This window comes from Procambarus clarkii, chromosome 43 (genome assembly GCF_040958095.1).
Source record: "Procambarus clarkii isolate CNS0578487 chromosome 43, FALCON_Pclarkii_2.0, whole genome shotgun sequence".
Lineage (NCBI taxonomy): Eukaryota > Metazoa > Arthropoda > Malacostraca > Decapoda > Cambaridae > Procambarus > Procambarus clarkii.
The window spans coordinates 36,393,362-36,415,612 of record NC_091192.1 but is presented as its reverse complement, the minus strand read 5'-3'; the positions used below and the strand labels follow the sequence as shown (position 1 = coordinate 36,415,612).

Below are 22,251 nucleotides of genomic sequence, written 5' to 3'. Positions count from 1 at the left end.
CATTTTCTTCTGTCCTCCATGGACAGGGTGAGAGATGTGTTAAACATATACTTCAGAGATTTCTTGAATAATACATTTATGGCTCTCCTACTCTGAGAGGATAAGATAGCTGATAGAGAAACTAGTGTGTTATTAAGGACTTAACCACTGAAAGTGATTAAGATGCTTTTACAAGCTCAGGTTATATAGTTACATCACATACATACATTGTATAGTTGATCAATTACATGGTCAATCTTGGGTACAAGTCCAATATATCATCAAGCGTTCCAGTATTCGTATACTAGTTACAGAGTTCAGCATACCTCAGCCCAGGAGGGCGAAAATCAGTCAATATGGGACATTCTACAATATAATGTTCAAGGGAGTGCGTGTTTGTCCTCAAGCCCTATTGGGGAGCCAGGCAGCCAAGCGGACAGCATGCTGGACTTGTGATCCTGGGTTCGATCCCAGGCGCTGGCGAGAAACAATGGGCAGAGTTTCTTTCACCCTATGCCCCTGTTACCTAGCAGTAAAATAGGTACCTGGGTGTTAGTCAGCTGTCACGGGCTGCTTCCTGGGGTTGAAGATCTGGTTGACGACCGGGCCGCGGGGATACTAAAAAGCCCCGAAATCCTTTCAAGATAACCTCAAGATAGCCCCCAGCCCCGAGGACCATCCACCACAGCGGTACACATCACTCCCTCCCACAACCTTCCTACCCGTTACTCCACTACATGTCCACACATCAACCAACACTCCACTACATGTCCACACATCAACCAACACTCCACTACATGTCCATACATCAACCAACACTCCACTACATGTCCATACATCAACCAACACTCCACTACATGTCCACACATCAACCAACACTCCACTACATGTCCATACATCAACCAACACTCCACTACATGTCCACACATCAACCAACACTCCACTACATGTCCATACATCAACCAACACTCCACTACATGTCCATACATCAACCAACACTCCACTACATGTCCACACATCAACCAACACTCCACTACATGTCCACACATCAACCAACACCCCACTACATGTCCATACATCAACCAACACTCCACTACATGTCCACACATCAACCAACACTCCACTACATGTCCACACATCAACCAACACTCCACTACATGTCCACACATCAACCAACACTCCACTACATGTCCACACATCAACCAACACTCCACTACATGTCCACACATCAACCAACACCCCACTACATGTCCACACATCAACCAACACTCCACTACATGTCCACACATCAACCAACACCCCACTACATGTCCATACATCAACCAACACTCCACTACATGTCCACACATCAACCAACACTCCACTACATGTCCACACATCAACCAACACCCCACTACATGTCCACACATCAACCAACACTCCACTACATGTCCATACATCAACCAACACTCCACTACATGTCCATATATCAACCAACACTCCACTACATGTCCATACATCAACCAACACTCCACTACATGTCCATACATCAACCAACACTCCACTACATGTCCATACATCAACCAACACCCCACTACATGTCCACACATCAACCAACACTCCACTACATGTCCATACATCAACCAACACTCCACTACATGTCCACACATCAACCAACACTCCACTACATGTCCACACATCAACCAACACTCCACTACATGTCCATACATCAACCAACACTCCACTACATGTCCACACATCAACCAACACCCCACTACATGTCCACACATCAACCAACACTCCACTACATGTCCATACATCAGCCAACACTCCACTACATGTCCATATATCAACCAACACTCCACTACATGTCCACACATCAACCAACACTCCACTACATGTCCACACATCAACCAACACTCCACTACATGTCCACACATCAACCAACGCCCCACTACATGTCCACACATCAACCAACACTCCACTACATGTCCATATATCAACCAACACTCCACTACATGTCCATACCATCAACCAACACTCCACTACATGTCCATACATCAACCAACACTCCACTACATGTCCATATATCAACCAACACTCCACTACATGTCCACACATCAACCAACACTCCACTACATGTCCATACATCAACCAACACCCCACTACATGTCTACACATCAACCAACACTCCACTACATGTCCATACCATCAACCTTTCCTCAGCAACTTCCCAGCCTCTGACCCCCCCCCCCAAACCTCACCCCAAGATTCCCCGCCCCGCTCCCCACCTCCCCACACCCCATCCTTACCATACAATACGCCATAAATGATAACGCAACCTGTGCTATAAATTATAAAAGGTAAGGTGCAGGAATCAAACGTGAGAAACAGGATGTAATGATAAGAGAAACAATATTGTCAGAAGGGTAGGACTCCGGCGCCACGAGACCAACACCTGGTAGGAGAGGGGAGGGACAGGCGGTAGGTGACCCGACAGGTGACCAGTAAGGACTCCACAGTGAAGGATCAGTGGATCACAAGCTGTCACGTGTAAAGTGACTATATTGTGAGAACAACAGCAGTAAGTGTTGCAGTAATATGGAAGCCTCCACAATACGACACACACGCAGCAGGAGAACGAAACCAGCAACAGGGCCGCTGTTACTCTCATTAATGGCTCTTAATCATGGGAGGGGGGAGTCCAATCATGTCAAATAAATGTGAAGAACAGGGGAAGCCTCTGGGTGTTATAGACCGAGGGAGGAGAACTACATAACAGGAGGCAACACGACATGTTCAACACCACACTGGGACCTCAAGGATGACGGGGTAATGATGAACCTGCCACACTTGACCTCATAGTTGCTCGGCCTCAACGATCAAGGTGTATGGGAGCATGTTAACATCTTGGGTTAAGTAGCCATGTTCACATTATGTGAGAGCTGAGGAGGGAGAAGGCTGCCACCACCACCACACAACCACACAACCACGAACTTTATCTCAGTCATACCTTGGTAAATTATGGGCTCTGTAGTATATAGTGGTCTACGTCCTCCACTCACAATCGACGAACGCAGATATAATCACCGGGTTTTCTTTTACCGTATGTCTGTCTTCACCTAGCAGTAAAATAGGTAGCTTGGAGTTAGGTAACTGTTGTGGGATGCATCCTGCATAGGGTAAGCAACTGGTGTAGGAACACCTTCACGTGCCTATGCACAGGTGTTGTGGCCCCGACAAATGGAATTAGTAAATAAAATCTATTGTTTATTCACTCACAAATGTTGGGGAGCAGGCGCCTCCTGTTGCTAGCAGTAGATAGCAACAGCAGGTAGTAGCAACAGCAGTTGCTACCTGCTGTTGCTATCCTGTTGCTAACAGCAGCAGGATAACAAGAACCTTCCACACTAGAGATGCTATACCAATGATGATACTCTTCAAGGCGCTAGTGCTCTCTAGCGTGGCGTACTGCTGCACAATGACAGCCCCTTTCAAAGCTGGAGAAATTGCTGACCTGGAGAGCGTGCAGAGATCCTTTACTGCTAGAATGCACTCAGTAAAACATCTAAACTATTGGGACCGACTAAAGAGCTTAAATCTGTATTCTCTTGAACGCAGGCGGGAGAGATACATAATAATTTACACGTGGAAAATAGTAGAGGGGCTGGTCCCAAACCTGCACACAGAAATAACATCACATGAGACCAGAAGACATGGCAGGATGTGCAGAATACCCCCGTTGAAGAGCAGAGGTGCAACAGGTACTCTGAGAGAGAACTATCAACATCAGAGGCCCGAGACTGTTCAACACGCTTCCACTACACATAAGGGGCATAACTGGCCGACCCCTCACAGTGTTCAAGAGAGAACTATCAACATCAGAGGCCCGAGACTGTTCAACACGCTTCCACTACACATAAGGGGCATAACTGGCCGACCCCTCACAGTGTTCAAGAGAGAACTGGATAAGCACCTCCAAAATCATTGCAAGGTAAAGGTACCTCCTGTCACTAGCAGCAGGTACCTCCTGTCACTAGCAGCAGGTACCTCCTGTCACTAGCAGTAGGTACCTCCTGTCACTAGCAGCAGGTACCTCCTGTCACTAGCAGTAGGTACCTCCTGTCACTAGCAGCAGGTACCTCCTGTCACTAGCAGCAGGTACCTCCTGTCACTAGCAGCAGGTACCTCCTGTCACTAGCAGTAGGTACCTCCTGTCACTAGCAGCAGGTACCTCCTGTCACTAGCAGTAGGTACCTCCTGTCACTAGCAGCAGGTACCTCCTGTCACTAGCAGTAGGTACCTCCTGTCACTAGCAGTAGGTACCTCCTGTCACTAGCAGTAGGTACCTCCTGTCACCAGCAGCAGGTACCACCTGTCACCAGCAGTAGGTACCTCCTGTCACCAGCAGCAGGTACCTCCTGTCACTAACAGTAGGTACCTCCTCTCACTAGCAGCAGGTACCTCCTGTCACCAGCAGTAGGTACCTCCTGTCACTAGCAGCAGGTACCTCCTGTCACTAGCAGCAGGTACCTCCTGTCACTAGCAGCAGGTACCTCCTGTCACTAGCAGCAGGTACCTCCTATCTCAGCTTCTACATACATAAATGTTTACCCTTTTTCATCCTATTGTTTAACATCTCATCAGCTACATTAGTAACATTCTGTCAGATTGTTACCCAAGCCGCGATTGTCTTCTGTTGTTGATGTCAGGTCACCCAAGCCGCGGTTGTCTTCTGTTGTTGATGTCAGGTCACCCAAGCCGCGATTGTCTTCTGTTGTTGATGTCAGGTCACCCAAGCCGCGATTGTCTTCTGTTGTTGATGTCAGGTCACCCAAGCCGCGATTGTCTTCTGTTGTTGATGTCAGATCACCCAAGCCGCGATTGTCTTCTGTTGTTGATGTCAGGTCACCCAAGCCGCGATTGTCTTCTGTTGTTGATGTCAGGTCACCCAAGCCGCGATTGTCTTCTGTTGTTGATGTCAGGTCACCCAAGCCGCGATTGGCTGTGGAAGCTGTCATGGGCAGGATGTGATAACGTCTATATGAAATACTGTAACAAAATCATTGACAGAAGCCATTTCGAGCTTTGGGGATCAGGTGACGTTATTGAGAGAAGCTCTCATACCTTAGTGAAGTAGTGACGTCATGGGCATCAGCCAATAAGGGCGTGGGTGGTGGGTGCGGTGATGACGTCACAACGCTCCCAGCAGCTGTCCAAGCTTCAACATAACTCTAGATCACTCAGGCTCCTGTTGGCCGCTCTGCTCCGCCTTAACTTCTCATCAAACCGCTGTTTAGTACAGCCAGAACAAAAAACAAACAGAAAAAGGCCGAGCCCCAACATGGAGCCGAGCGCCGACAAGAACCAACGCATCAGTTGTAAACAAAACACAACTCTAGTATCTGATGGAGCCGTTCGCGCTCCACGTGTCTTCGTTCTGTATATCATTAACGAAGCAGCAGTTTATACGGTCTATAACAAAAACTGGGTGAGGCAACATAGCTGGGTGGTGGAAGGCGAGGCAGGAGGTGATGAGCAGCAGCAGCAGCGCCTACCTGCCTCGCCACCCTCGCGGGCTGCTCGCTTACACTCCGATACACTCGTGCGCCTCCAGGTAAACACTGATCTATACATATCAAAATAAATACCAAAATTACTCGCTTACCATAAAAGTTGATAAAAGCAGACAAGTTTGATGTATTATGGAGATAATTTAGAGATAACCTGCAACAGTTCTAGCACATTATGCCAATACTCTGAGCGTTTTTAAATGGCTCCTACACCAGTGTAAACAGCCGTATAATTCATTTATTTTCAGAATGTATAATTCATTTCCTCATATACCGGATTACTAACTGATCTCGGTTTTCTAAGATACATTTTCTATGATATATACGTAATAAGCTTACTATAATATTATATAATTATATCTGCTTCAATGTATATCATTATATCTGAATTTTGAAAAGGTTGTATAATTGTTCTTTATTCCAGTTGATTTTTACTACAAAAAAAACACATGTGAACAAAAAACACGCACGATATTAACCGTAGAACACACGAGTAGTATACAATGAACATGTAAAAGCTCTCTTACCTTACATTCTTGTGCAGCCACAAGCATTCATTCATGTTCTCTAACCTATCTGAAGAACATGCCTGGAGAACATATCCACATCACACGAAGAACATACCTGGCAAGAAGACAAACAAACGGGAAGAACAGGACTAACAGGATTGTGAGAAACATTAACGTAGAACATGAAGAACACTTCTAAAGGACATGATAACCACAGGTGGAGAACACTCTGGCATATATGAACACGGGTGTGTGTGTGTAGAGAGGCACAGAGGTGTTCTGTGTTGATCAGACGGTGTTCACCCTGTAGTGTCTATATCACAGCTATCACAGCTATACTCTGCTATAGTGCCCAACCACTTGGACGGTCGGGGTGCTATAGTGCCCAACCACTTGGACGGTCGGGGATTGAACGATTGATCCCAATTAAACTGATCCATTCACTTATAAATGTAAACTTTATCTTCGGCGAAAGTGAGTATATTTTTCAACGTCTCACCGCCCCCCGCCCCCCCCCCCCCCCATTGGTCAGTGAAACTGTCTCCCCCCCCTCCCCTGTGGGAGAGGGGGGGGGGAGGGAATTATATTCCCTCTTATTTTTTCCCTTTATTGTTAGTATAAATCTCTCTTCGGCCTCCTGGCATTTCCATATGACTAGGTCCATCATATCTTGGACTGTTTTTCCCCTAATTTCTACTTCCCACTGCACTTCTCCCAGATAGTCCCTTATCCTTCTATAGTCCCCTTTCCTGTAGTCAACTCTCCTTTCCCAGACCTCTTGTCCCATGGTCACAAGTTTGAGTTCCATCATGTAGTCAAAGACTAGGACACAATGGTCACTGGCCCCTAGAGGTATTTCATGTTCCAAATTCTCGATGTCTTCTATGTTCTGGGTGAAAATCAGGTCTAATAGGCTCGGCGAATCTCCTCCGCTTTCCCTTGTGTCTTCCTTCATATGTTGTGTTAGGAAATTCCTGTCTATAACATCTACTAACTTTGCTCCCCACGTTTCGTCCCCTCCATGGGAATTCCTTGACACCCAATCTCTCCATGATTTAGGTCCCCCATGATCAGCAGCTTCGCTCTCATTCTGTGGGCTAGTGTTGCTGCCTTCTGCAGTTCATCTATGCATGCCTTGTTGTCATTATACTCCTGTGCGTGTGTGTGTGTGCTCACCTGAGCCCCGCCTTTCAACAAAGTGTTGGTTGCCTAATGCAGTGTTATCCGACCCTCCTGCTTCTTATCACATCCATTTCTGGCGTTGTCTCTTGTATGGTCTCCGCCACCTGTCTCTTAAGTCTTTACTCCTTCTCCTGCAGAATACTGTTATCTTTATTTCTATTGTACTTAGTCTCTGGTTCCTATTTATCTGTACCTATATATATATATATATATATATATATATATATATATATATATATATATATATATATATATATCACTAAGAACTCTTTGACCCGGCCAGGATTCGAACCCATACCGTCCAGGATCACCCCTAAACGTACACAGTACCGAGACCACCGCACCAATGATCGTCTATCATTGTTATCGTCTATCGTACCGGTGGTCTCGGTACTGTGTACGTTTAGGGGTGATCCTGGACGGCATGGGTTCGAATCCTGACCGGGTCAAAGAGTTCTTAGTGATATATGGCTTGCGCGTTCATGCAGCTTTCTCACATATATATATATATATATATATATATATATATATATATATATATATATATATATATATATATATATATATTGACGCCTTTATCTGTTCCGTGGGGTTCCTGTAATGTGTTCTTGCTCCCCATCAAGTTGCTTTGTTCTTCCACTCCCCATACAGAACAAGTCTTACTTGTTCATCTTTAAAATTGTTAAATTAAATTTTGCCCCGAGGGGTGAGTTTATAGGGCAGCGTCACTCATCCTGTGAGTGGACACTCCGCCATAGTGACAGTATTGGGCAGCGCCACTCATCCTGTGAGTGGACACTCCGCCATAGTGACAGTATTGGGCAGCGTCACTCATCCTGTGAGTGGACACACCGCCATAGTGACAGTATTGGGCAGCGCCACTCATCCTGTGAGTGAACACACCGCCATAGTGACAGTATTGGGCAGCGTCACTCATCCTGTGAGTGGACACACTGCCATAGTGACAGTATTGGGCAGCGCCACTCATCCTGTGAGTGAACACACCGCCATAGTGACAGTATTGGGCAGCGTCACTCATCCTGTGAGTGGACACACTGCCATAGTGACAGTATTGGGCAGCGCCACTCATCCTGTGAGTGAACACACCGCCATAGTGACAGTATTGGGCAGCGTCACTCATCCTGTGAGTGGACACTCCGCCATAGTGACAGTATTGGGCAGCGCCACTCATCCTGTGAGTGGACACACCGCCATAGTGACAGTATTGGGCAGCGCCACTCATCCTGTGAGTGGACACACCGCCATAGTGACAGTATTGGGCAGCACCACTCATCCTGTGAGTGGACACACCACCATAGTGACAGTATTGGGCAGCGCCACTCATCCTGTGAGTGAACACACCGCCATAGTGACAGTATTGGTCAGCGTTACTCATCCTGTGAGTGGACACACCGCCATAGTGACAGTATTGGGCAGCGCCACTCATCCTGTGAGTGGACACACTGCCATAGTGACAGTATTGGGCAGCGCCACTCATCCTGTGAGTGGACACACCGCCATAGTGACAGTATTGGGCAGCGCCACTCATCCTGTGAGTGGACACACCGCCATAGTGACAGTATTGGGCAGCGTCACTCATCCTGTGAGTGGACACACTGCCATAGTGACAGTATTGGGCAGCGGCACTCATCCTGTGAGTGGACACACCGCCATAGTGACAGTATTGGGCAGCGCCACTCATCCTGTGAGTGGACACACCGCCATAGTGACAGTATTGGGCAGCGCCACTCATCCTGTGAGTGGACACACCGCCATAGTGACAGTATTGGGCAGCGCCACTCATCCTGTGAGTGGACACACCGCCATAGTGACAGTATTGGGCAGCGCCACTCATCCTGTGAGTGGACACACCGCCATAGTGACAGTATTGGGCAGCACCACTCATCCTGTGAGTGGACACACCGCCATAGTGACAGTATTGGGCAGCGCCACTCATCCTGTGAGTGGACACACCGCTATAGTGACAGTATTGGGCAGCGCCACTCATCCTGTGAGTGGACACACCGCCATAGTGACAGTATTGGGCAGCGCCACTCATCCTGTGAGTGGACACACCGCTATAGTGACAGTATTGGGCAGCGCCACTCATCCTGTGAGTGGACACACCGCCATAGTGACAGTATTGGGCAGCACCACTCATCTTGTGAGTGGACACACCGCCATAGTGACAGTATTGGGCAGCGTCACTCATCCTGTGAGTGGACACACCGCCATAGTGACAGTATTGGGCAGCACCACTCATCCTGTGAGTGGACACACCACCATAGTGACAGTATTGGGCAGCGCCACCCATCCTGTGAGTGGACACACCACCATAGTGACAGTATTGGGCAGCGTCACTCATCCTGTGAGTGGACACACCACCATAGTGACAGTATTGGGCAGCGCCACTCATCCTGTGAGTGGACACACCACCATAGTGACAGTATTGGGCAGCGCCACTCATCCTGTGAGTGGACACACCGCCATAGTGACAGTATTGGGCAGCGCCACTCATCCTGTGAGTGGACACACCGCCATAGTGACAGTATTGGGCAGCACCACTCATCCTGTGAGTGGACACACCACCATAGTGACAGTATTGGGCAGCGCCACTCATCCTGTGAGTGGACACACCGCCATAGTGACAGTATTGGGCAGCACCACTCATCCTGTGAGTGGACACACCACCATAGTGACAGTATTGGGCAGCGTCACTCATCCTGTGAGTGGACACACCACCATAGTGACAGTATTGGGCAGCGCCACTCATCCTGTGAGTGGACACACCACCATAGTGACAGTATTGGGCAGCGTCACTCATCCTGTGAGTGGACACACCGCCATAGTGACAGTATTGGGCAGCGTCACTCATCCTGTGAGTGGACACACCGCCATAGTGACAGTATTGGGCAGCGCCACTCATCCTGTGAGTGGACACACCACCATAGTGACAGTATTGGGCAGCGCCACTCATCCTGTGAGTGGACACACCACCATAGTGACAGTATTGGGCAGCGCCACTCATCCTGTGAGTGGACACACCGCCATAGTGACAATATTGGGCAGCGCCACTCATCCTGTGAGTGGACACACCACCATAGTGACAGTATTGGGCAGCGTCACTCATCCAGTGAGTGAACACACCGCCATAGTGACAGTATTGGGCAGCGCCACTCATCCTGTGAGTGGACACACCACCATAGTGACAGTATTGGGCAGCGTCACTCATCCAGTGAGTGAACACACCGCCATAGTGACAGTATTGGGCAGCGCCACTCATCCTGTGAGTGGACACACCACCATAGTGACAGTATTGGGCAGCGTCACTCATCCAGTGAGTGAACACACCGCCATAGTGACAGTATTGGGCAGCGTCACTCATCCAGTGAGTGAACACACCGCCATAGTGACAGTATTGGGCAGCGCCACTCATCCTGTGAGTGGACACACCGCCATAGTGACAGTATTGGGCAGCGTCACTCATCCTGTGAGTGAACACACCGCCATAGTGACAGTATTGGGCAGCGCCACTCATCCTGTGAGTGGACACACCACCATAGTGACAGTATTGGGCAGCGTCACTCATCCAGTGAGTGAACACACCGCCATAGTGACAGTATTGGGCAGCGTCACTCATCCAGTGAGTGAACACACCGCCATAGTGACAGTATTGGGCAGCGCCACTCATCCTGTGAGTGGACACACCGCCATAGTGACAGTATTGGGCAGCGCCACTCATCCAGTGAGTGAACACACCGCCATAGTGACAGTATTGGGCAGCGCCACTCATCCTGTGAGTGAACACACCGCCATAGTGACAGTATTGGGCAGCGCCACTCATCCAGTGAGTGAACACACCGCCATAGTGACAGTATAGGGCAGCGTCACTCATTCTGTGAGTGAACACACCGCCATAGTGACAGTATTGGTCAGCGTCACTCATCCAGTGAGTGGACACACCGCCATAGTGACAGTATTGGGCAGCGTCACTCATCCAGTGAGTGAACACACCGCCATAGTGACAGTATTGGGCAGCGCCACTCATCCTGTGAGTGAACACACCGCCATAGTGACAGTATTGGGCAGCGCCACTCATCCAGTGAGTGAACACACCGCCATAGTGACAGTATAGGGCAGCGTCACTCATTCTGTGAGTGAACACACCGCCATAGTGACAGTATTGGGCAGCGTCACTCATCCAGTGAGTGGACACACCACCATAGTGACAGTATTGGGCAGCGCCACTCATCCTGTGAGTGGACACACCACCATAGTGACAGTATTGGGCAGCGTCACTCATCCTGTGAGTGGACACACCGCCATAGTGACAGTATTGGGCAGCGTCACTCATCCTGTGAGTGGACACACCGCCATAGTGACAGTATTGGGCAGCGCCACTCATCCTGTGAGTGGACACACCACCATAGTGACAGTATTGGGCAGCGCCACTCATCCTGTGAGTGGACACACCACCATAGTGACAGTATTGGGCAGCGCCACTCATCCTGTGAGTGGACACACCGCCATAGTGACAATATTGGGCAGCGCCACTCATCCTGTGAGTGGACACACCACCATAGTGACAGTATTGGGCAGCGTCACTCATCCAGTGAGTGAACACACCGCCATAGTGACAGTATTGGGCAGCGCCACTCATCCTGTGAGTGGACACACCACCATAGTGACAGTATTGGGCAGCGTCACTCATCCAGTGAGTGAACACACCGCCATAGTGACAGTATTGGGCAGCGCCACTCATCCTGTGAGTGGACACACCACCATAGTGACAGTATTGGGCAGCGTCACTCATCCAGTGAGTGAACACACCGCCATAGTGACAGTATTGGGCAGCGTCACTCATCCAGTGAGTGAACACACCGCCATAGTGACAGTATTGGGCAGCGCCACTCATCCTGTGAGTGGACACACCGCCATAGTGACAGTATTGGGCAGCGTCACTCATCCTGTGAGTGAACACACCGCCATAGTGACAGTATTGGGCAGCGCCACTCATCCTGTGAGTGGACACACCACCATAGTGACAGTATTGGGCAGCGTCACTCATCCAGTGAGTGAACACACCGCCATAGTGACAGTATTGGGCAGCGTCACTCATCCAGTGAGTGAACACACCGCCATAGTGACAGTATTGGGCAGCGCCACTCATCCTGTGAGTGGACACACCGCCATAGTGACAGTATTGGGCAGCGCCACTCATCCAGTGAGTGAACACACCGCCATAGTGACAGTATTGGGCAGCGCCACTCATCCTGTGAGTGAACACACCGCCATAGTGACAGTATTGGGCAGCGCCACTCATCCAGTGAGTGAACACACCGCCATAGTGACAGTATAGGGCAGCGTCACTCATTCTGTGAGTGAACACACCGCCATAGTGACAGTATTGGTCAGCGTCACTCATCCAGTGAGTGGACACACCGCCATAGTGACAGTATTGGGCAGCGTCACTCATCCAGTGAGTGAACACACCGCCATAGTGACAGTATTGGGCAGCGCCACTCATCCTGTGAGTGAACACACCGCCATAGTGACAGTATTGGGCAGCGCCACTCATCCAGTGAGTGAACACACCGCCATAGTGACTGTATAGGGCAGCGTCACTCATTCTGTGAGTGAACACACCGCCATAGTGACAGTATTGGGCAGCGTCACTCATCCAGTGAGTGAACACACCGCCATAGTGACAGTATTGGGCAGCGTCACTCATCCAGTGAGTGGACACACCGCCATAGTGACAGTATTGGGCAGCGTCACTCATCCAGTGAGTAGACACACCGCCATAGTGACAGTATTGGGCAGCGCCACTCATCCTGTGAGTGAACACACCGCCATAGTGACAGTATTGGGCAGCGCCACTCATCCTGTGAGTGGACACACCGCCATAGTGACAGTATTGGGCAGCGCCACTCATCCTGTGAGTGGACACACCGCCATAGTGACAGTATTGGGCAGCGCCACTCATCCTGTGAGTGGACACACCGCCATAGTGACAGTATTGGGCAGCGTCACTCATCCAGTGAGTGAACACACCGCCATAGTGACAGTATTGGGCAGCGTCACTCATCCTGTGAGTGAACACACCGCCATAGTGACAGTATTGGGCAGCGTCACTCATCTTGTGAGTAGACACACCGCCATAGTGACAGTATTGGGCAGCGTCACTCATCCTGTGAGTGAACACACCGCCATAGTGACAGTATTGGGCAGCGCCACTCATCCTGTGAGTGGACACACCGCCATAGTGACAGTATTGGGCAGCGCCACTCATCCTGTGAGTGAACACACCGCCATAGTGACAGTATTGGGCAGCGTCACTCATCTTGTGAGTAGACACACCGCCATAGTGACAGTATTGGGCAGCGTCACTCATCCTGTGAGTGAACACACCGCCATAGTGACAGTATTGGGCAGCGCCACTCATCCTGTGAGTGGACACACCGCCATAGTGACAGTATTGGGCAGCGCCACTCATCCTGTGAGTGGACACACCGCCATAGTGACAGTATTGGGCAGCGTCACTCATCCTGTGAGTGGACACACCGCCATAGTGACAGTATTGGGCAGCGTCACTCATCCTGTGAGTGGACACACCGCCATAGTGACAGTATAGGGCAGCGCCACTCATCCTGTGAGTGGACACACCGCCATAGTGACAGTATTGGGCAGCGCCACTCATCCTGTGAGTGGACACACCGCCATAGTGACAGTATTGGGCAGCGCCACTCATCCTGTGAGTGGACACACCGCCATAGTGACAGTATTGGGCAGCGCCACTCATCCTGTGAGTGGACACACCGCCATAGTGACAGTATTGGGCAGCGCCACTCATCCTGTGAGTGGACACACCGCCATAGTGACAGTATTGGGCAGCGTCACTCATCTTGTGAGTTTACACACCGCCATAGTGACAGTATTGGGCAGCGTCACTCATCCTGTGAGTGGACACACCGCCATAGTGACAGTATTGGGCAGCGTCACTCATCTTGTGAGTGGACACACCGCCATAGTGAGAGTATTGGGCAGCGCCACTCATCCTGTGAGTGGACACACCGCCATAGTGACAGTATTGGGCAGCGTCACTCATCTTGTGAGCGGACACACCGCCATAGTGAGAGTATTGGGCAGCGCCACTCATCCTGTGAGTGGACACACCGCCATAGTGAGAGTATTGGGCAGCGCCACTCATCCTGTGAGTGGACACACCGCCATAGTGACAGTATTGGGCAGCGCCACTCATCCTGTGAGTGGACACACCGCCATAGTGACAGTATTGGGCAGCGCCACTCATCCTGTGAGTGGACACACCGCCATAGTGACAGTATTGGGCAGCGTCACTCATCCTGTGAGTGGACACACCGCCATAGTGACAGTATTGGGCAGCGTCACTCATCCTGTGAGTGGACACACCGCCATAGTGACAGTATTGGGCAGCGTCACTCATCCTGTGAGTGGACACACCGCCATAGCAGCATGTACAACACTCCCCAATATGAAGAAAACCCGCTGTGTTGTTCATCCTGTCACTTGTACCCAGACACAGCTGGGACTTGCTTAACTGTCTCAAGTGAACAGCTCCTGAAACAAGAAGATTAACATCTATCAACCCTTAAAATCTTTGGAAAATCTTTTAAGAACAGTATCAATATTTGAGAAGGTGTTTCTTCTAACTTAAACAATGTGGGGGTTTACTATTCTACACATATTTCTAATGTCTCGCAGGTGTTCACATTCTCGTAGATAGTGGTCAAGGCGGTGTCCGTCATTCTCACCACAGATTCTGCAACTCCGCTGCTCAACTGTCGTTTCCATTCCGAATCTCCATGGATATTTGTATCCCAGACGGATTCTTGCTATTACAGATTCTCTCCCGCGTCCTCCTCCTCTTCGGCCATATTGATTGGGATTGTCAGCTGCAACCATGTTGTACCATCGCACAGATTCACTGATTTGTTCTTCTATCCTCCTCAGTTACCTTTCCTCAGTCACGGTGATGTTGCCTGACAATACCTCTAATTTATTGAGGATTCTTGGGTATGAAGTATTCAATATGGTCTCCTTCAGCGCCTTCAGGAGCCAGCACATCTGCTCGTTCATTCCCATATATTCCAACATCATAGGGATCCAAAGAAACTTGACGACTCTTCCCAGCTCACAGTACTCTCACAGCTCTCTTGATCTCAGCGACTATCGCAAGATTTTCTGACCGATTTTAAGTAAGGCTTTGTAGCGCTGCTTCAGAGTCAGTGCAGATCACTGCAGCGTTAATGCTTCGTTCAAGGAATCTTAACGCCATAACAATGGCGGTTAGCTCAGCTTGTGTTGAAGAGGCATAGTTCTCAATGCGGACTTTTCCTTCATTTCCACGTTGTAAGGCATTGTTCCTAATTTACAGTGTATGCTGCACCAGCCCTGCCATTGACAGGGTTAGATGATCCATCAGGGTTAGATGATCAATATGGATGATCTGTCCATATTGACATCTGGACAGTATGTTGATTTTATCTAGCTCATTTCCGGCTTCTTTATAGATTTCCTCCAGATAATTGTGCCTCATTTCTTGAGCTATCATGTTGAACTTTTTCGTTGTCATTTCATTGATGATAACCCTGCATGAGTCATCCTCCCATGGAGATAACCTCTCTACAGGCAGGAGCTCACGGGCTTGCTCAAGCAGGTGAAGTTCTTCCAGGTAGCAGACTGATCTGTGATGCCATTTTCTGCTTCTCCTGTTTCCCCCAGAAAGTAACACAGAACTCAGTTTTTTCTTGGCAATATCATTGTAATAAGAATCTCTGGCTATCCTAATTGCAAGCGTAGCATTCAGCTCCTTAATTCTGCTTTTAACACTGGGGAGTGACAACTCCTTTTGTAGATTAGACGTTTTGGCAGTTATTGGGACTCCAAGATTGATTGCCAGGGCTTCATTTTGTATGCTTTCAAGTTTTTCATATCGCTTTGGGAATAAGTGCACAAAACTGGTGCGGCATAATCTATGACGGTGCGCACATAGGCTGTACTCACCTTGTTGTACTCACCTAGTTGTGCTTGCGGGGGTTGAGCTCTGGCTCTTTGGTCCCGCCTCTCAACCGTCAATCAACAGGTGTACAGGTTCCTGAGCCTATTGGGCTCTATCATATCTACACTTGAAACTGTGTATGGAGTCAGCCTCCACCACATTGCTTCCTAATGCATTCCATTTGTCAACCACTCTGACACTAAAAAAGTTCTTTCTAATATCTCTGTGGTTCATTTGGGCACTCAGTTTCCACCTGTGTCTCCTAGTGCGCGTGCCCCTTATGTTAAATAGCCTATCTTTATCAACCCTGTCGATTCCCTTGAGAATCTTGAATGTGGTGATCATGTCCCCCCTAACTCTTCTGTCTTCCAACGAAGTGAGGTTCAATTCCCGTAGTCTCTCCTCGTAGCTCATACCTCTCAGCTCGGGTACTAATCTGGTAGCAAACCTTTGAACCTTTTCCAGTTTAGTCTTATGCTTGACTAGATATGGACTCCATGCTGGAGCCGCATACTCCAGGATTGGTCTGACATATGTGGTATATAATGTTCCGAAAGATTCCTTACACAAGTTTCTAAAGGCCGTTCTTATGTTAGCCAACCTGGCATATGTTGCTGATGTTATCCTCTTGATATGAGCTTCAGGGGACAGGTCTGGCGTGATATCAACCTCCAGGTCTTTCTCTCTCTCAGACTCCTGAAGTATTTCATCTCCCAAATGATACCTTGTATCTGGTCTCCTGCTTCCTACTCCTATCTTCATTACATTACATTTGCTTGGGTTAAACTCTAACATCCATTTGTTCGACCATTCCTGCAGCTTGTCCAGGTCTTCTTGAAGCCTCAAGCTGTCCTCCTCTGTCTTAATCCTTCTCATAATTTTGGCGTCGTCAGCAAACATTGAGAGGAATGAGTCTATACCCTCTGGGAGATCATTTACGTATATCAGAAACAGGATAGGTCCAAGCACAGAGCCCTGTGGGACTCCACTGGTGACTTCCCGCCATTTTGAGGTCTCACCCCTCACTATAACTCTCTGCTTCCTATTGCTTAGGTACTCCCTTATCCACTGGAGCGCCCTACCAGTTACTCCTGCCTGTTTCTCCAGCTTATGCATCAACCTTTTATGGGGTACTGTGTCAAAGGCTTTCCGACAGTCCAAAAAAATGCAGTCCGCCCATCCTTCTCTTTCTTGCTTAATCTTTGTCACCTGATCATAGAATTCTATCAAGCCTGTAAGGCAAGATTTACCCTCCCTGAACCCATGTTGATGGGTTGTCAAGAAGTCTCTTCTCTCCAGATGTGTTACTAGGTTTTTTCTCACAATCTTCTCCATCACCATGCATGGTATACAAGTTAAGGACACTGGCCTGTAGTTCAGTGCCTCTTGCCTGTCACCCTTTTTAAATATTGGTACTACATTAGCAGTCTTCCATACTTCTGGTAGGTCTCCCGTTTCCAGTGACCTACTATACACTATGGAGAGTGGCAAGCTAAGTGCTCCTGCACACTCTTTCAATACCCATGGTGAGATTCCATCCGGCCCAACAGCTTTTCTCACATCCAGCTCCAATAGGTGCTTCTTGACCTCATCTCTTGTAATTTCGAACCTTTCCAAGGTCACCTGGTTTGCTGCCACCTCTCCTAGCACCGTGACTTCTCCCTGTTCTATTGTAAAGACCTCCTGGAACATCATTTTAAGCACGGCAATAGAGGCTCGATGCCTATTCCCGGTCATGGCTTTCAGTGGCCTGAGTCGACTTTTGCAGGTTCCTATGAGTTGGTTGAGCTCCTCTTTCTTCCCCTTTGTGAGAGCCGACAGTGACGCCAAGGTACCGATAGTGGTCAACCCATTCAAGTGTTACACCATTAATTTGTAGTTCTTCATTTTCTCCCCGCTTGTGATGAGAGTATGGTTTTGTCTTGTTTGTGGAGAGTGTGAACCCGAGCTCAACACATTTCCTTCCAAGGAGTTCAGTGGACTGTTTAATTTTTCCCAAGGTGGGAGCTTGTGTTAGGACATCATCTGTATACCCCACTTGTTGTGTTCCTTCCGGAAATTCGATATTTGCAATATATCTTTCCCTATTGATCTTATATGTCGCTGCCATGTCTCCATCTGTAGTGTGTCGCGAGGGCCAGCCACCACAACCTTCCCCTGCAGGTCAGTCGCTCCATGCCTGCCACCAGCCTTATTAAATATCTCTGAGCATTTAATGTCTGGCTTTGTGATCAAATATTTTATCAACAATCACCTACATGTATGTGTGGAGGATTATGTAGCACCCCTACATATAGTATACAGGACGGAGCTCAAGCTCCTGGTCTCCCGTCTTTTGCCTTTCCTAATTTATCGAATTTACTGCTAAAGATTTCAATTTTTTTTTTGCAGTGAGCGCCGCGACCATGCAGTGTCGTGGCGGGATAACCGGACGGTCGTCAACCATGTTTGGTATTTGGTATGGAGGATGAGGGGAGATAAGGGTGACAGTGAAGGGCCAACCTCGGCACCACCAGGTCGTTCCCGCCTCGCTAAGTGTACCATATATCGCTCACACGTCTCCCATCTCTTCCTCTCTGCATTCCTCAACGTCTGCCTCCTAGTCCTCCCTCTGTTTCCAGCTCTCACCGTGTAGCTGGGGTCACCTACCTGGGGTCACCTAGCTGGGGTCATTTACCTGTACTCACCTAGCTGTACTCACCTAGCTGTACTCACCCAGCTGGGGTCATTTACCTGTACTCACCTAGCTGTACTCACCTAGCTGTACTCACCCAGCTGGGGTCATTTACCTGTACTCACCTAACTGTACTAATGAGATGTCATGTGTTGCTAGTGGCAATTAAATTCCTTTGAATAATTAGAAGTTTAATTACCATTTTGTTCAGCATGTCCAGTGAACTCAGTGAAGCATTTACAGCGTCGCTTAGATCCCAGCCTAGATGATAGCCTAGATGATAGCCTAGATGATAGCCTAGATGATAGCCTAGATGACAGCCTAGATGACAGCCTAGATGACAGTCTAGATGACAGCCTAGATGATAGCCTAGATGACAGCCTAGATGACAGCCTAGATGACAGCCTAGATGACAGTCTAGATGACAGCCTAGATGACAGTCTAGATGACAGCCTAGATGATAGCCTAGATGACAGCCTAGATGACAGCCTAGATGACAGCCTAGATGACAACCTAGATGACAGTCTAGATGACAGCCTAGATGACAGTCTAGATGACAGCCTAGATGACAGCCTAGATGACAGTCTAGATGACAGCCTAGATGACAGTCTAGATTACAGCCTAGATGACAGCCTAGATGACAGCCTAGATGACAGTCTAGATGACAGCCTAGATGACAGCCTAGATGACAGCCTAGATGACAGCCTAGATGACAACCTAGATGACAGTCTAGATGACAGCCTAGATGACAGTCTAGATGACAGCCTAGATGACAGCCTAGATGACAGTCTAGATGACAGCCTAGATGACAGTCTAGATTACAGCCTAGATGACAGCCTAGATGACAGTCTAGATGACAGCCTAGATGACAGTCTAGATGACAGCCTAGATGATAGCCTAGATGACAGCCTAGATGACAGCCTAGATGACAGCCTAGATGACAGCCTAGATGACAGTCTAGATGACAGCCTAGATGACAGTCTAGATGACAGCCTAGATGATAGCCTAGATGACAGCCTAGATGACAGCCTAGATGACAGCCTAGATGACAGCCTAGATGACAGTCTAGATGACAGCCTAGATGACAGTCTAGATGACAGCCTAGATGATAGCCTAGATGACAGCCTAGATGACAGTCTAGATGACAGCCTAGATGATAGCCTAGATGACAGCCTAGATGACAGCCTAGATGATAGCCTAGATGACAGCCTAGATGACAGTCTAGATGACAGCCTAGATGATAGCCTAGATGACAGCCTAGATGACAGCCTAGATGACAGCCTAGATGACAACCTAGATGACAGTCTAGATGACAGCCTAGATGACAGTCTAGATGACAGCCTAGATGACAGCCTAGATGACAGTCTAGATGACAGCCTAGATGACAGTCTAGATGACAGCCTAGATGACAGCCTAGATGACAGTCTAGATGACAGCCTAGATGACAGTCTAGATGACAGCCTAGATGATAGCCTAGATGATAGCCTAGATGACAGCCAAGATGACAGCCTAGATGACAGCCTAGATGACAGCCTAGATGACAGCCTAGATGACAGCCTAGATGATAGCCTAGATGACAGCCTAGATGATAGCCTAGATGACAGCCTAGATGACAGCCTAGATGACAGCCTAGATGATAGCCTAGATGACAGCCTAGATGACAGCCTAGATGACAGCCTAGATGATAGCCTAGATGACAGCCTAGATGACAGCCTAGATGACAGCCTAGATGACAGCCTAGATGACAGCCTAGATGATAGCCTAGATGACAGCCTAGATGATAGCCTAGATGACAGCCTAGATCCAAGCCTAGATGACAGCCTAGATGACAGCCTAGATGACAGCCTAGATGATAGCCTAGATGACAGCCTAGATGACAGCCTAGATGACAGCCTAGATGACAGCCTAGATGACAGCCTAGATGATAGCCTAGATGACAGCCTAGATGACAGCCTAGATCCCAGCCTAGATGACAGCCTAGATGATAGCCTAGATGACAGCCTAGATGACAGCCTAGATGACAGTCTAGATGACAGCCTAGATGACAGCCTAGATGACAGTCTAGATGACAGCCTAGATGATAGCCTAGATGACAGTCTAGATGACAGCCTAGATGCCGGCCTAGATCCCAGCCTAGATGATAGCCTAGATGACAGCCTAGATGACAGCCTAGATGACAGCCTAGATGACAGTCTAGATGACAGCCTAGATGACAGTCTAGATGACAGCCTAGATGATAGCCTAGATGACAGCCTAGATGACAGTCTAGATGACAGCCTAGATGATAGCCTAGATGACAGCCTAGATGACAGCCTAGATGACAGCCTAGGTGCCAGCCTAGATGGCAGCCTAGATGCCCGCCTAGATGACAGTCTAGATGACAGCCTAGATGCCGGCCTAGATGACAGCCTAGGTGCCAGCCTAGATGCCAGCCTAGGTGCCAGCCTAGATGACAGCCTAGATGCCAGCCTAGATGACAGCCTAGATGACAGCCTAGATGCCGGCCTAGATATAGCCTGACATCTAGGCTACCATCTAGGCTGGCACCTAGGCTGTCATCTGGATCTAGATGACAGCCTAGATGACAGACTAGATGCCGGCTTAGATGCCAGCCTAGATGACAGCCTAGATGACAGCCTAGATGACAGCCTAGATGACAGCCTAGATGACAGTCTAGATGACAGTCTAGATGACAGTCTAGATGCCAGCCTAGCTGCCGGCCTAGATGCCAGCCCAGATGACAGCCTAGATGACAGCCTAGATGCACATTTACTAACACCAATGTTCCAATATTGTCTAACAGGTTGTCAGGTATACCAACAGTTCAACAAAAGTCTCCACACAGAGAGTGGCCACCACTGGAGAATGTTGGTGGCCACCAGGTTCCCAGGACGTCTGCAACACGTTGGAATTTCAAGAGGAGAACCGTCAACGCTGCTCTGCAATGTCACCTGCATTGATTGACTGTTGCAGCATTCTGGAAGACTCTAAGTCAAGAGACAATGGATCTGCAGCAGCTGTATTAAGATAACTGTGAGTGATTCTCAATCATGTTATGGTTGGGAATTTTCTTAAAAGTTATGCCTGGTGTTGACATCATGTTTTCTCAGTCTAGAAATATTGATGCAGGCTAAGGCTTCATTAAAAGCTTTCGCTTCTGTAGTTCAGTAATTAAGAGATGAATGTGAAGCTTTTGCGCCGTCACGTGAGGGAAACAAGACAATTTATCAGATCAGATGTAGCAAAGGAGGTGAGTGAGGTCTTCGCAGGACGAGGTTCAGCTTCACTCATTGTCTAGAAGCAGCAAGTTACTAT

General features: G+C 48.6%; 1 protein-coding gene across 1 annotated transcript; it reads left to right on the top strand.

Moving 5' to 3' along the window:
- Nucleotides 1–18,370: 18,370 nt before the first annotated feature.
- On the top strand, nucleotides 18,371–21,456 carry LOC138349953 (fap1 adhesin-like). Its single transcript, XM_069299956.1, has 2 exons — nucleotides 18,371–18,425; nucleotides 19,148–21,456. The coding sequence occupies exons 1-2, from the start codon at nucleotides 18,371–18,373 to the stop codon at nucleotides 21,454–21,456; spliced, it is 2,364 nt and encodes a 787-aa protein (XP_069156057.1).
- Nucleotides 21,457–22,251: the final 795 nt, after the last annotated feature.

What these genes read in the sequence shown, in the direction of transcription:
- LOC138349953 (XM_069299956.1), top strand. Translation starts at nt 18,371, where the DNA reads ATGTCTCCATCTGTAGTGTGTCGCGAGGGCCAGCCACCACAACCTTCC. An exon ending in ACCACAACCTTCCCCTGCAG is followed by an intron (nt 18,426 to 19,147) that starts GTCAGTCGCTCC and finishes CATTTTGTTCAG; the next exon opens with CATGTCCAGTGAACTCAGTG.